Source organism: Bison bison, unplaced genomic scaffold (genome assembly GCF_000754665.1).
Source record: "Bison bison bison isolate TAMUID 2011002044 unplaced genomic scaffold, Bison_UMD1.0 scf7180017864160, whole genome shotgun sequence".
Classification (NCBI taxonomy): domain Eukaryota; kingdom Metazoa; phylum Chordata; class Mammalia; order Artiodactyla; family Bovidae; genus Bison; species Bison bison.
The window spans coordinates 3,947,431-3,958,639 of record NW_011494732.1 but is presented as its reverse complement, the minus strand read 5'-3'; the positions used below and the strand labels follow the sequence as shown (position 1 = coordinate 3,958,639).

Sequence of the window (11,209 nt, the reverse complement as noted above, 5' to 3'; positions counted from 1 at the left end):
TTCCGGGCAGCAGTGGGCGCCGCCTGCGGCCTGGCACTGGGTGAGTGCGGGGTGAGCGTCCCGGGGGGCTCCCCGGCCACCTCTTGGCTGGACCAGGGGCTTTCAGAAATCGGGCTCCTCCCTTGGCCATCCGAGGGACATTATTCCTGGAGTCCCGGGAGCCCCTTTTTCCTGGACGTTGGCGTCAGGGCCCATCTTAGTTGTTGGAATGGTCTCCTGATTTTCATCTTCCCGCCTCTGGGGGTTGGAGGAGCCACTGGACAGTGGGGGGCCCGCCCTAGGGGGTGGGACATCTTCTGACTGTGGGGTTTTGCCCGCGTGTCTGTGCGGGGTGTCACTTCCTCTCTTTTCGGGGAGCCAGTCTCCTCTTCTCTGCAGTATCCATCTCTCTGGTAGGGTAGTCCCTCTGGTCTTGGAACCCCTGTGGACCGAGAGATCCCTTGTTAGCCATTCCTACCTGTGAGGAGTTCTCCCTGGAGTCTTGCCCTCACATCCCGGGGGCTTCTGTCTCTCTGACCCAGGTCTTCTTTGACCCTTAGCTCTTCCCTTCTATTGAGGGGTGGGTCACTTGGCAGCCACATTACCTGGTGCTGACCCCTCACTGCACCCCCCTCTCTCCCCCCGCCCTCCCGCAGGCTGACCCTGGTAGAGGCCAGCCTAGATTCTGGGCATCAAGGAGATGGATGATGCTCAGGCAGGAGGCTGTCTCTGGGATTGGGGTGGAACTCCTTCCCCTTATGTGTTTACACTCCCAGCCCCAAACAGAACCTAGGCCAGTACCCCCCTTCCAGCTCCCTCCCTGTCCTTAGGAGCCACCTGGGTGCGATGGCCCTTTTCTGAGTGAGAAGCTTTCCCCCAGCTCTATCTGGCTGTCCACCTACTTCCTGCATCCTCCCTTCAGCGATTTTTCATCTCATTGTGACCCTTTCCCCCTCGTCTCGCCCCTCTGCCGGCTACAGGGACTCCTGTGTTTCTGTTGGTGGCATCACTGTCCTCAGGGAGCCCCACAGGAATGGAGACGGGTCGTCTGCCTTCCAGCATGGTCCCCTTTCCACCCCAGTGCCCGCATCTCCCAGGGGGCCCTGGTTTCCTCTTCCCTGAACACTGGCTGGTTTTCCTCCTTCCTGCTTCTCTTCTCTTTAGTACCTGCTGCCTGCGGGCTTTGCCTGAGCAGCCTTGAAGCGAAGGTCTGGTTGGTCACACCTGGGCTCTGAGACTCACAATGGCTCCTTGTTGACTGTGGATTTGCACATCCTGCCACCTGGCAGCTTGCATGTCCTCCACAGCACAGTGGGAGTCATAGCTTCCACAGGTAGCCCCTTCCCTTGCTCACCCAGCTCCCTCCCTCTCCCGGCTGCCTGCTCCCTGGTGACAGGTGTGGCTTATTACTCCCTAGGCCTTTTTTTTAGGTAATAGTTGGTAAGTTAATGTGTGTTAGATTGGGGGACAGAGTTGTTTCTTTTTGGTTACACCGCACGGCTTCTGGGATCTTAGTTCCCCCACCAGGGATTGAACCTGGGCCCTCGGCAGTGAGAGCACAGAGTTCCAACCACTGGACCACCAGGAAACTCCCTGGGGCACAGACTTGATTCCCACCAAGAGCCAGGAGTGGAACCACATCCTTCTTTTGTGTTTCAGTGCCTTGATTCCATGTCTCTTTTTCTTCTGCCAGCTGTCCTTCCTGACGCTTTACAAAATGATTTCACAGAAGGGCAGTCCTGCGAGACGCGTGAGGCTGAGCTATCACCTAACTGCCGGGATTCTGAACTGGCTCTGCCACTTACTAGCTGTGTGGTCAGAGGGAAGTCACCGGATCTCCCGAGCCTTGGTTTCCCTCATCTGTAAAATGGACATAATGAGAGGACTGACATCATTGGGTGGGCGTGAAGGCCATCAGGCTGAGCGCTCTGCCACACCTGGCCGGGGGTGGCTGAGCAGACACTGGCAGGCACCAGTAGCCCCCAGACTGTCTGTCCAACTCCTGTCTGCCCTTCAAGGCTGGGACTGGTGGCCTGCTGGCCAGGGTGAAGCTGCAGAATTAGTTTGGGCTTCTCACACTGAGTTGCAGTCTCCTTGAGAGACTGCATAGGAAAAGCAAGATTTCCAGCTTCTTTGGCAAACCCACCGGCCCGTGATGATGGGTTCATGTCCCCACAGGAGGCATCAGCTGAGCTGAGTGGGGCTCCTCTCTTGGTCTGGGAGTGCTTTAGACCTTTTTTTTTTTTTTTCCTCTTCCTCCTCTTCTACTCCTGCTTCTCTTCTTTCCACAGGCCTGGCCCTGGACATCTTGGGCTTTGCTTTAGGAGCCAACTCAAATGCTGTCCTCTCTGATTATTCTCTTTACTGCTTTCTTTTCCTCTCTCTCCAATTGCATATAATTTGGACTTTTAACCTGTCTTGCCTTTTCGGTTAGTCGTGAACATGTTTTTTTAATTGGCCTGTGAGGCATGTGGGATCTTTGTTTCCTGACTAGGGATTGAACCTGTGCCCCCTGCAGTGGAAGCATGGAGTCCTACCCACTGGACCATCAGGGAATCCCCTATTTAGCCTTCGTATTTGCTTAAACACAGCACTCTTGAACTTGTCTGTGCCATCAGCAATGGCTGGTGTGTGGCTGGTAGGCAGCACTGAGCAATGCTCTTGTCTGGATGTAGGGAGAGAGCAAGGGATGCGTCCTCACAGACTGGCTCAGCCCTACTGCAACCCTGAGATGGGACGAGTGGGGGGGCATTCTCCAGCCCCACCAAGACCACTGCCAGTGGGAGGATTCTATCCTTGTGTTTTGGAGGGGCAGGGCCTCCCTGGAACTATTCAGTCTCTTCCAGGACCAGAACCGTAGGTTGGTTGGCTCTTGTCATGGCTTCCAGCAGAGTTCGTCTGGGAATCCACAGCATGCCCATCTAGACCTTGGGGTCCTCTGGGTGCAGACCTTGGGGGCAGCCTGCAGCCCTGTGACACTTGGCCTTGTTTTCAAGGCCCCAGGGGGCATACTACATGCACCAGCTCTCGGTCATTAGGGGAGGCCACCAGCTTTATGGTACACGTTACTTTTTGCTTTTTATACACAGCCATTAAAAAGAATATATATATATATATATATATATGACTGTGCTAGGTCTTTTAGCTGTAGTACATGGGGTCTTTGATCTGTGTTGCAGCATGTGGGATTTAGTTCCCTGACTAGGGGTCGAACCCTGCCCCCTTGCATTGGGAGCCCTGAGCCTTAGCCACTGGACCACCAGGGAAGTCCCAGTACATGCTGTTCTGGAGGACTGGGCCAAGTGTCTTTACATCACAAACTGCAACTCATCTCTGCATACCAGCATCTGGGGGAAAACTGGCCAACACAAAGAAGGCCTGGTCTCCATTCTCAAACAGCTCAAGTGTCCTTGTGGGGAGAAGGCTCTCACAAAGGTAGCAGCGCTGAGCAGTGTGTGTAGGGGCGTGTGTTGCACACCTTCTGAGCTCCAAGGCTATTAGGATGCTGGTAAAGGGGGCTGACAGGACCTTGAGCTGAGATGTGAAAGGTGTAGGCGGGTCAGAATTCTCACAGGTGGGGAGGAAGAAGCCAGTGAAGCTGCAGGCGGGGCTTATAAACTCAGAGGCCTGCAGGGACCAGGCAGGTGATGAGATATACAGTGAATGTTTATTGAGCCCTTGCTACACGCCAGGCCTCATTTGGGAACTTTGCATGGATTAACTAACTTAATTCTTAGTAACCTGGCCAAATAGTTGGGGCTCTCATCAAGTTTCCCAGCTGAGAAACTGGAGGCTCAGAGTCTTGGCTAAGGTCTCGTAGCTGTGACCAGTAGGGCTGGAGTCAGTGTCCTGAGCTGCGGTATCAGGTTGCCTCTGGCATGTGTGTGAAGGGCCAGGTGGGGTGGCTGTTACCTGCTTTAGCTGTTTGTCATCATGTGTGACTGCTGCCTGTTGCTTCATTGCGAATCACCCCAGGACTTAGTGACAGTAAACGACAGTAGACGTTTAGTATCTCTCAGTTTCCATGGGCCAGGCTTCTTGGGGGGCTTAGCTGGACAGTTCTAGCTTTGGGTCTCCCAAGGCTGCGTCTATCTGTTCTCATCTGAAGGCTGGACCGGGGCTGGCAGCCACACTATTCAGGGGCTGGCTCGCATGGCAGTGAGTCATTGCTGGTTGTGGGCAGGGGGCCTCCGCTACTTGCCACCTAGGACTGCTTGAGTGTCCTCCCAATGTGGTCACTGGCTTCTCACAGAGCAGGTGATCATGACAGCAAGAACTGCAGTGCCCTTATGACCTTCTGACCCAGCCTCACAAGGCACTCAAGTCGTTTCTGTAACAGCTGGTTGGTTGGTTGGATCAGCCTGGCTCAGCTGGGGGCAGGGAGGGGACACCTGTTGGCCAGCTCCCACAATCAAGACACCTGTCTTCTTGGGAGAAGCCGGAAATTCTGAATTTCATTCAGAAACCCAAATTTAGTATCAGCTGCTTCTGTTTCTTTCTGAGCATTGTGCAGACTGAATGAGACATGCCTGTGGTTGGTCACCCAGGTGTCCGGATCGTAGCCTCTGAGCCCAGGTTGGGGTGTATGTGTGTGAACAGAAGCCCTGGAGTCCCTGCTTGACTGGAGAGTTGTGGACGGTGGGAGAGTTTGGGCACAAACTCCACCCACTTCTCCATGGGTCATTGGGAAGTTGAGATGGCATTGTGACCTCCACCTCTTGGGTCGGCAGGCTGGTTACATTCCTCCACCCTGGTAGATGCTGTTGGGGATGCAGTTTGTGATGGGCTATCAAGGTCTTCAGGGGAGGCCTGCATTTTAAGCTCCGGCTCCATCTCTTGTGTCAGCCTGGGCGGGGTTGGAGGGGTGGGTGGGTGGTTTGGTGCCAGAGCTCTTTGCAATTTGTGAGGATCAAGATGATTAAAAAAAAAAAAAGCCTGGGAGAGGGAGGACCTGCAGGGCCTGTTTTTCTAGTGTGGTCTCCCCCAGGCTTCCCGGAGGCTCTGCTGCTGGAGAAGCGCCCTGGGCCTTTCACTGCCTCCCTTGACGGGGAACATGGCGGCAGGCTCCTGCTAACACGTGCTTTTTCATCCCTGTCTCCTTGTCTGAGCTCGTGTGGTGCGGCCAGGAGGCCTGTCGTGTGTCACGAGTGATACTCAGGGTAACACTCTTGGTTGGGCCCTCCTCTCTGACAAGCACTGTTCTTAGTGCTTTCTGTGATTTGACTCACGCAGTCCTTGCAGTGACCCCATGATTAAGTACCATTATCTTACTTGGAAGAGACGGAGGCCCAGAGAAGATTAATGACTTGGGTGACATCAGCCAGTTTAGAGAGTGGCAGGACTTGCACCCGGATGGTCGGCCCTGAAGCCAGTGTCTGAGCAGCGTGCTCTCTGCAGTTGTCCCCGTGTCACAGGTGAGGATGCTGAGGCTCAGAGAGGTGAAGCAGCCAGCCCAAGGTCCCTGTCTAGTAAGTGACAAGAACTGAGGCTCAATGCCAGTCATCCAGCCTGGCCCTGGGGGACAGGTTAACCCTGCACTTTTATGGGAGGACCCGGGGCTGTCTCCAGCCAGTTTCCAGATGATACTCTAGAGAAACAGTCCCAGAGAGACAGCGTGGCCCACCTAAGGTCCCCAAGCACTGTGTCAAGAGTCAGGGCTGGCTCTAGGCTCCCAGATGCAACCATCCCCGGTGTCTTTCCCTGTGAGCTTGGTTGACCTGGGCTGTGGCCCCTGGCTTGAGTAGATATAGGGCAGGGCTTGGGGGAGGTTCTCTTGCAGGGTTTGGAGGACGGGCAGGCATCGTTGCTGGGACACCAGCTTTCTTTCTTGAACTCAGAGCCCTAAGGCCTCCCCTTCCCCTCATCACGGCTGTGCTGACTCTTCCTACTTTGCCCCGATCTGTGCTGTCATAGATGCCCCATGGCCTGGGCTCTTGGCTTCCTCCCTGGTCCTAGTCTCTTGCCCCTGCCGCCCTGGCTCTCAGCAATTGCTCTCTTCCTCCACCTCCCATGTCCGGCATGACTGAGAACAAATCCTGGATGCTGGAACTTCCCTGGTGGTCCTGTGGCTAGGACTGAGCTTCCAATGCAGGGGTCTCAAGTTCGATCCCTGGTCAGGGTACTAGATCCCACATGCCATAACTAAGATCCGGTGCAGCCAAAAAAAAAAAAAACAAACTTAAAAAAAAAATTTACTGGATGCCACATGGAGGAGGGACACTGCTAAGGGCAGGGATCACTATGTCTCATTCTCTGGATACACCCCTGATGAGGACAATGAAAACTGTAGTTGAGTGATGCAATGAGAGAACATGACCTGTTGGTCAGCTTCCTGCTGAACTGTTATCATCCCTGGGGGCACCAGTGGATGAATTTTAAGTCCTGTTGAAAACATACTGAGATTAAAAAGGCCCAAAGAGGGGGCAGGACTTGCCCGTGGTCCCAGGATTAGAACCTGCTGAGAAGAACATGCCTCCATTTGTGTAAAAGTGGGAGGCAGAGGAATGTATTTGCTGACACATAAAATCTGCAAGGTCACACACAAAAAAATCTCTTTCACTGGTTACTTCTGGACCAGAAAAGTTAGAGGGTTGTGGGGGTAAGAGAGAAGGAGGCTTTTTTTTTCTTTAACCATGTAATCTTTTATTTACTTTGTAATTTTGAATCCTGTGAATGTAAGTAAGTAAGTAAGTGAAGTTGCTCAGTCGTGTCCGACTCTTTGTGACCCCATGGACTGTAGCCCACCAGGCTCCTCCATCCATGGAATTTTCTAGGCAAGAGTACTGGAGTGGGTTGCCATTTCCTTCTCCAGGGGATTGAACCTGGGTCTTCCGCATTGAGGGCAGACGCTTTACCATCTGAGCCACCAGGGAATCGCTATAGACACTGTAGAATAAGTTTGAATGTAGCCCTTACTCAAAAATCAAAATAAGTAAATAATACAAAAAAATCCCCATAGCATTGTCTTGGCATGAAGAGTCATTGGCAAGCTTCCAGTTTTGGACTGAATTTGCAAACCTATTTACATTTTCTGAGTTTATAGGGTCTAATAATGTGTTAAGTCACTTTGCTGCTGCTAAGTTGCTTCAGTTGTGTCCGACTCTGTGCGACCCCATAGATGGCAGCCCACCAGGCTCCCCCGTCCCTGGGATTCTCCAGGCAAGAATACTGGAGTGGGTTGTCATTTCCTTCTCCAATGCATGAAAGTGAAAAGTGAAAGTGAAGTCGCTGTGTCCGACTCTTATCGACCCCATGGACTGTAGCCCACCAGGCTCCTCCATCCATGGGATTTTCCAGGCGAGAGTACTAGAGTGGGGTGCCATTGTCTTCTCCTAAGTCACTTTAGTCGTGTCCAATTCTTTGTGACTCTACAGACTGTAGGCTGCCAGCTTCCTCTGTCCATGGGATTCTCCAGGCAGGAATACTGGAGTGTGTCGCCATGCCCTCCTCTAGGAAATCTTTCCGACCCAGGGATTGAATGTGCATCTCCAGCATTGGCAGATGAATTCTTTACCTCTGGGAAGCCCCTAAGTATTTTATACCTGGACTCATTGAAATCCTCATATTTGCCCTGTGAAGCAGGTTGTTATTAATCATTTCCATTTCACAGATGGGGAAACAGAAGCATAGCACTTACAGAGCTTGCCTGAAGCCTCACAGTTAACAAATGGCCAAGCCAGGATTTGAACCCAGGCCTTCTGGGTCCAGAGTCCATGGTCTCAGGCATGCTGGTTAAGATAAAAAAATCAGCTGTCTCATTGCTTTGGTTCTTTTTGGGGACTAGGAGTGGTGGGTTTGCTTCAACAAAGATTAAGGTGCCCTGCTCTCCCAAGATCCTTTCTCATCAGATGCCTTTGAAGCCTTCAGACACATGTGACTCCATCTTGTCATTGAACTAAGTTTCCTTCTAAGATTTATCTGAGCTATATGTCTTTTTTTTCCAGAAAATTATGATGACCTGTATCATTGGTCAGTTGAGTCGTATTCAGACTTCTGGGCAGAATTCTGGAAATTCAGTGGAATTGTCTTCTCACGCATGTATGATGAGGTAAATAGAGATTTCACTTACACATTCTTTTCTACGTAGCAAAATCATTAATTTGGGGGGATCGTGGTTATGATTCAAGATGAAGTGTTAATTTGGGGGAAGACTAAATCCCATCTTATTTTAAATCCTCACAACAGTGGGAAAAAGTCATTGCCTCAGAGAATTGTTGGGGGATTGTTTTGGGGTCAAGGACCTCATGGGTACTCTGCAGTCTTGGAGCCCCCCAGTGAGCATGGATCCCAGGCCCTGTCTTGCCATAAGAGTAGGGCATCACTTTGTTTTTATTTTAATAAAAATTGTTAGAGTTGTGGTAAAATACACATAACACAAAATTTACCATTTTATCCGCTTTAAAGTATACATCCAGTGATGCTACATGCATTCACATAATTGTTTTTAAAACTATCAGTTTTGTTGTTAACTTGGATTTTATTTTTGGCGGTGCAGCATGTGGGATCTTAGTTCCCTGACCAGGGATCAAACTCATGCCCCCTGCAGTAGAAGCTCAGTCTTAACCACTGGACCACCAGGGAAGTTCCTAACCTGGATTTCAGAGGAAAAATCCCAGCTCTTTATGCTCAATAAATATCCAGGGACTGGGAACTCTGTTATTCAAAGAATCATTTGTTGTGTTGTTGGTTTCATTGTGAGATGAGCCATTCTGAAAGGTTCATCTGCAGGCACTTGGGGAAGAAAACCAAGGTTCCAGCCCCTGAGGACAGAGGCAGGGATCCTGCTTTCTGAAAACTCTGGTGGGAGGGTCAGGTAGGCCCTGCACTTTGACCCCCTGGTTTCCATGCTCCTGGTCACACCTGGAACACTGGGCGGCTGCCATGTCTGTCTTATTTACTTTCTCTCATTAGCATCTTTCATAAAGTAGGGGCTTAATAGTTGTTGACAGAGTAAATTAACGGGGATGGTATTTTCCATTGGCATTAATTTTTTTTTTAACATTAGCGAGGAATAATCGCTATGTATAATTATGTATTTCAAGTGTACATGTTATGACTTAATATATATATACATATCTTGTGGAATGATTACCAAGCTAATTGACACAGCCATCACCTCACACAGGTACCTTTTTTTCCCCCTTGGTTAGAATGCTTAAGATCTCTCAGCAGCTGTAAGGTACACAGTACCAGATTTGTTTCTATTTTCAGTTTCCAGACTTCTGGCCAGGTCAGCATGTAGTCCATAAAACGATCTAGTGTGGCTTTGGGCTGGTTGGTCAGTTGGCTTCCTGGGACGCGGAGCCACTTGTGCGCATCCTTGGTGTTACCCTCTCGTGCATGTGTGTCTTGGTTTGCTGTTGTCCCTCTAGGTCGTGGACACATCCAAAGGGATCTCCGACGTGCCTGAGTGGTTCAAAGGCAGTCGCCTCAACTACGCAGAAAACCTCCTGCAACACAAAGAAAACGACCGAGTGGCCCTTTATGTCGCACGTGAGTCCCAGCAACTGCTCGGGTTTTCCTCTCTTAGTGTGTATTTTTTGTTTTAATTTTTTGGCTGCACTAGGTGGCGTTAGAGATCTTAGTTCCTGGACCAGGGGTCGAACCCTGGCCCTCTGCCCTGGAAGCGTGGAGTTCTAACCACTGGACTGGCAGGGAAGTCCCGATTCTGAAGCATTCAGAATCTGATATCTTATTTCCAAACAATATCTTGGGACCTTTGGGTTTTGTGTGTGTGTGTGTGTGTGTGTGTGTGTGTATGTGTACACGTGTGTGATGAGAACATAAAATAGTAACTTCACCATCTTAACCATTTTTTGAGTGTCCAATTCAGTGGTATTAAGTATATTCACATTGCCATGCAGTAGATCTCTGGAACTTTCTCACTGAGACTCTGTACCCACTCAACATTGATTTCTCCTTTTCTTCCCCCAGCCCTTGGAAAGTTATATATATTTAAAAAATCACAACCAAATCAAAGAATTCTTCACTTTATAAAAGCATTGCCAATAGTAAAAAGAGAAAATTTTTAACGGCAGATTCTGAGTGTGTCTCAGAGGTGCCCTTTCCCATGGCTTTTCTTTTCCGTAACGTTGGGTAAATCTGTATCTTGCTTTGCATTCTCTGCATCTGTGTAATGTCTCCCAGGCATGTTTTCTAACCTGTATTTGTACAGGTGTGAGTTTCATCCATGTCTGTGACTCAGAATCTCTCTCTCTTTCTTGAAAAATTTACTTTGTTTTTTGGTTGTGTGGAGTGTGGGATCTTAGTTTCCTAACCAGGGATCAGCCCCAATCCCCCTGCAGTGGAAGCGTGGAGCCCTAACCAGTGGACCACCAGGGAATTCCCTAGAATCTTTTTTTGTTTTTTTTTAAACTAAAAAAAAAATTTTTTTACCATGTCATGTTGGTTTCTGCAATACGACAACACAAATCAGCCATGATTCTACATGCATCCCCTTCTTCCCTCCCCTCCCCCCATCTCAGCCCTCCAGGTCATCACAGTGCAGACTGGCCTCCTGTGCTACACAGCCGCTTCTCACCAGCTGTCTTACGCCTGATAGTGTATATGTGTTGATGCCACTTTCTCCATTTGCCTCATGCTCTCGCTTCCCCAGTGTCTGCAAGTCCATTCTCTGCATCTGCATCTCCTTTCCTTCCTTGCCAATAGGTTCATCAATATCATTTTCCTAGATTCCATATATAGGTATTAATATAATATATATTTTTTTCTTTTTCTGACTTATTTCACAATGTATAACAGGCTCTAGGTTCATCCACCTCACTGGAACTGACTCAAATTTGTTCTTTTTTATGGCAGAGTAATATTTCATTGTGTATACGTACCACGTCTTCTTTATACATTCACGAGTCGATGGACATCCAGCTTGCTTCCATGTCCTGGCTATTGTAAATGGGGCTGCTATGCACACTGGGGTGCGTGTGTCTTTTTCGAAGATCAGAACCTCTCTTTATAGGACAGTCCGTGGATGACCTATCCCTTTGCTCTTCCCAGGGGAAGGCAAGGAGGAGATCGTGAAGGTGACTTTTGAAGAGTTGCGGCAACAGGTGGCTTTGTTTGCAGCAGCAATGAGGAAGATGGGCGTGAGGAGAGGAGACCGGGTCGTTGGTGGGTATTTCTGGCTCCTGTCACTGTGGGAACAGGGGAGTGGCTGGGGAGAAATGCGGGGGAGTTGGGGCAGGGTGCCCATGGCCTTTTGTATACGTGGGCC

The 11,209-nt window shown here is 50.0% G+C and overlaps 1 protein-coding gene across 1 annotated transcript in view; it reads left to right on the top strand.

Moving 5' to 3' along the window:
* The window catches only part of AACS (acetoacetyl-CoA synthetase), a gene marked incomplete at its 5' end in the record, with an annotated part of 55,441 nt that continues 44,232 nt past the window's right edge, over positions 1–11,209 (top strand). The window contains 4 exons of the mRNA XM_010841408.1: positions 1–40; positions 7,923–8,026; positions 9,351–9,471; positions 10,993–11,106. Of these exons, the coding sequence (XP_010839710.1) occupies positions 1–40; positions 7,923–8,026; positions 9,351–9,471; positions 10,993–11,106 (379 nt within the window). The remainder of the gene's footprint in view (positions 41–7,922; positions 8,027–9,350; positions 9,472–10,992; positions 11,107–11,209) is intronic.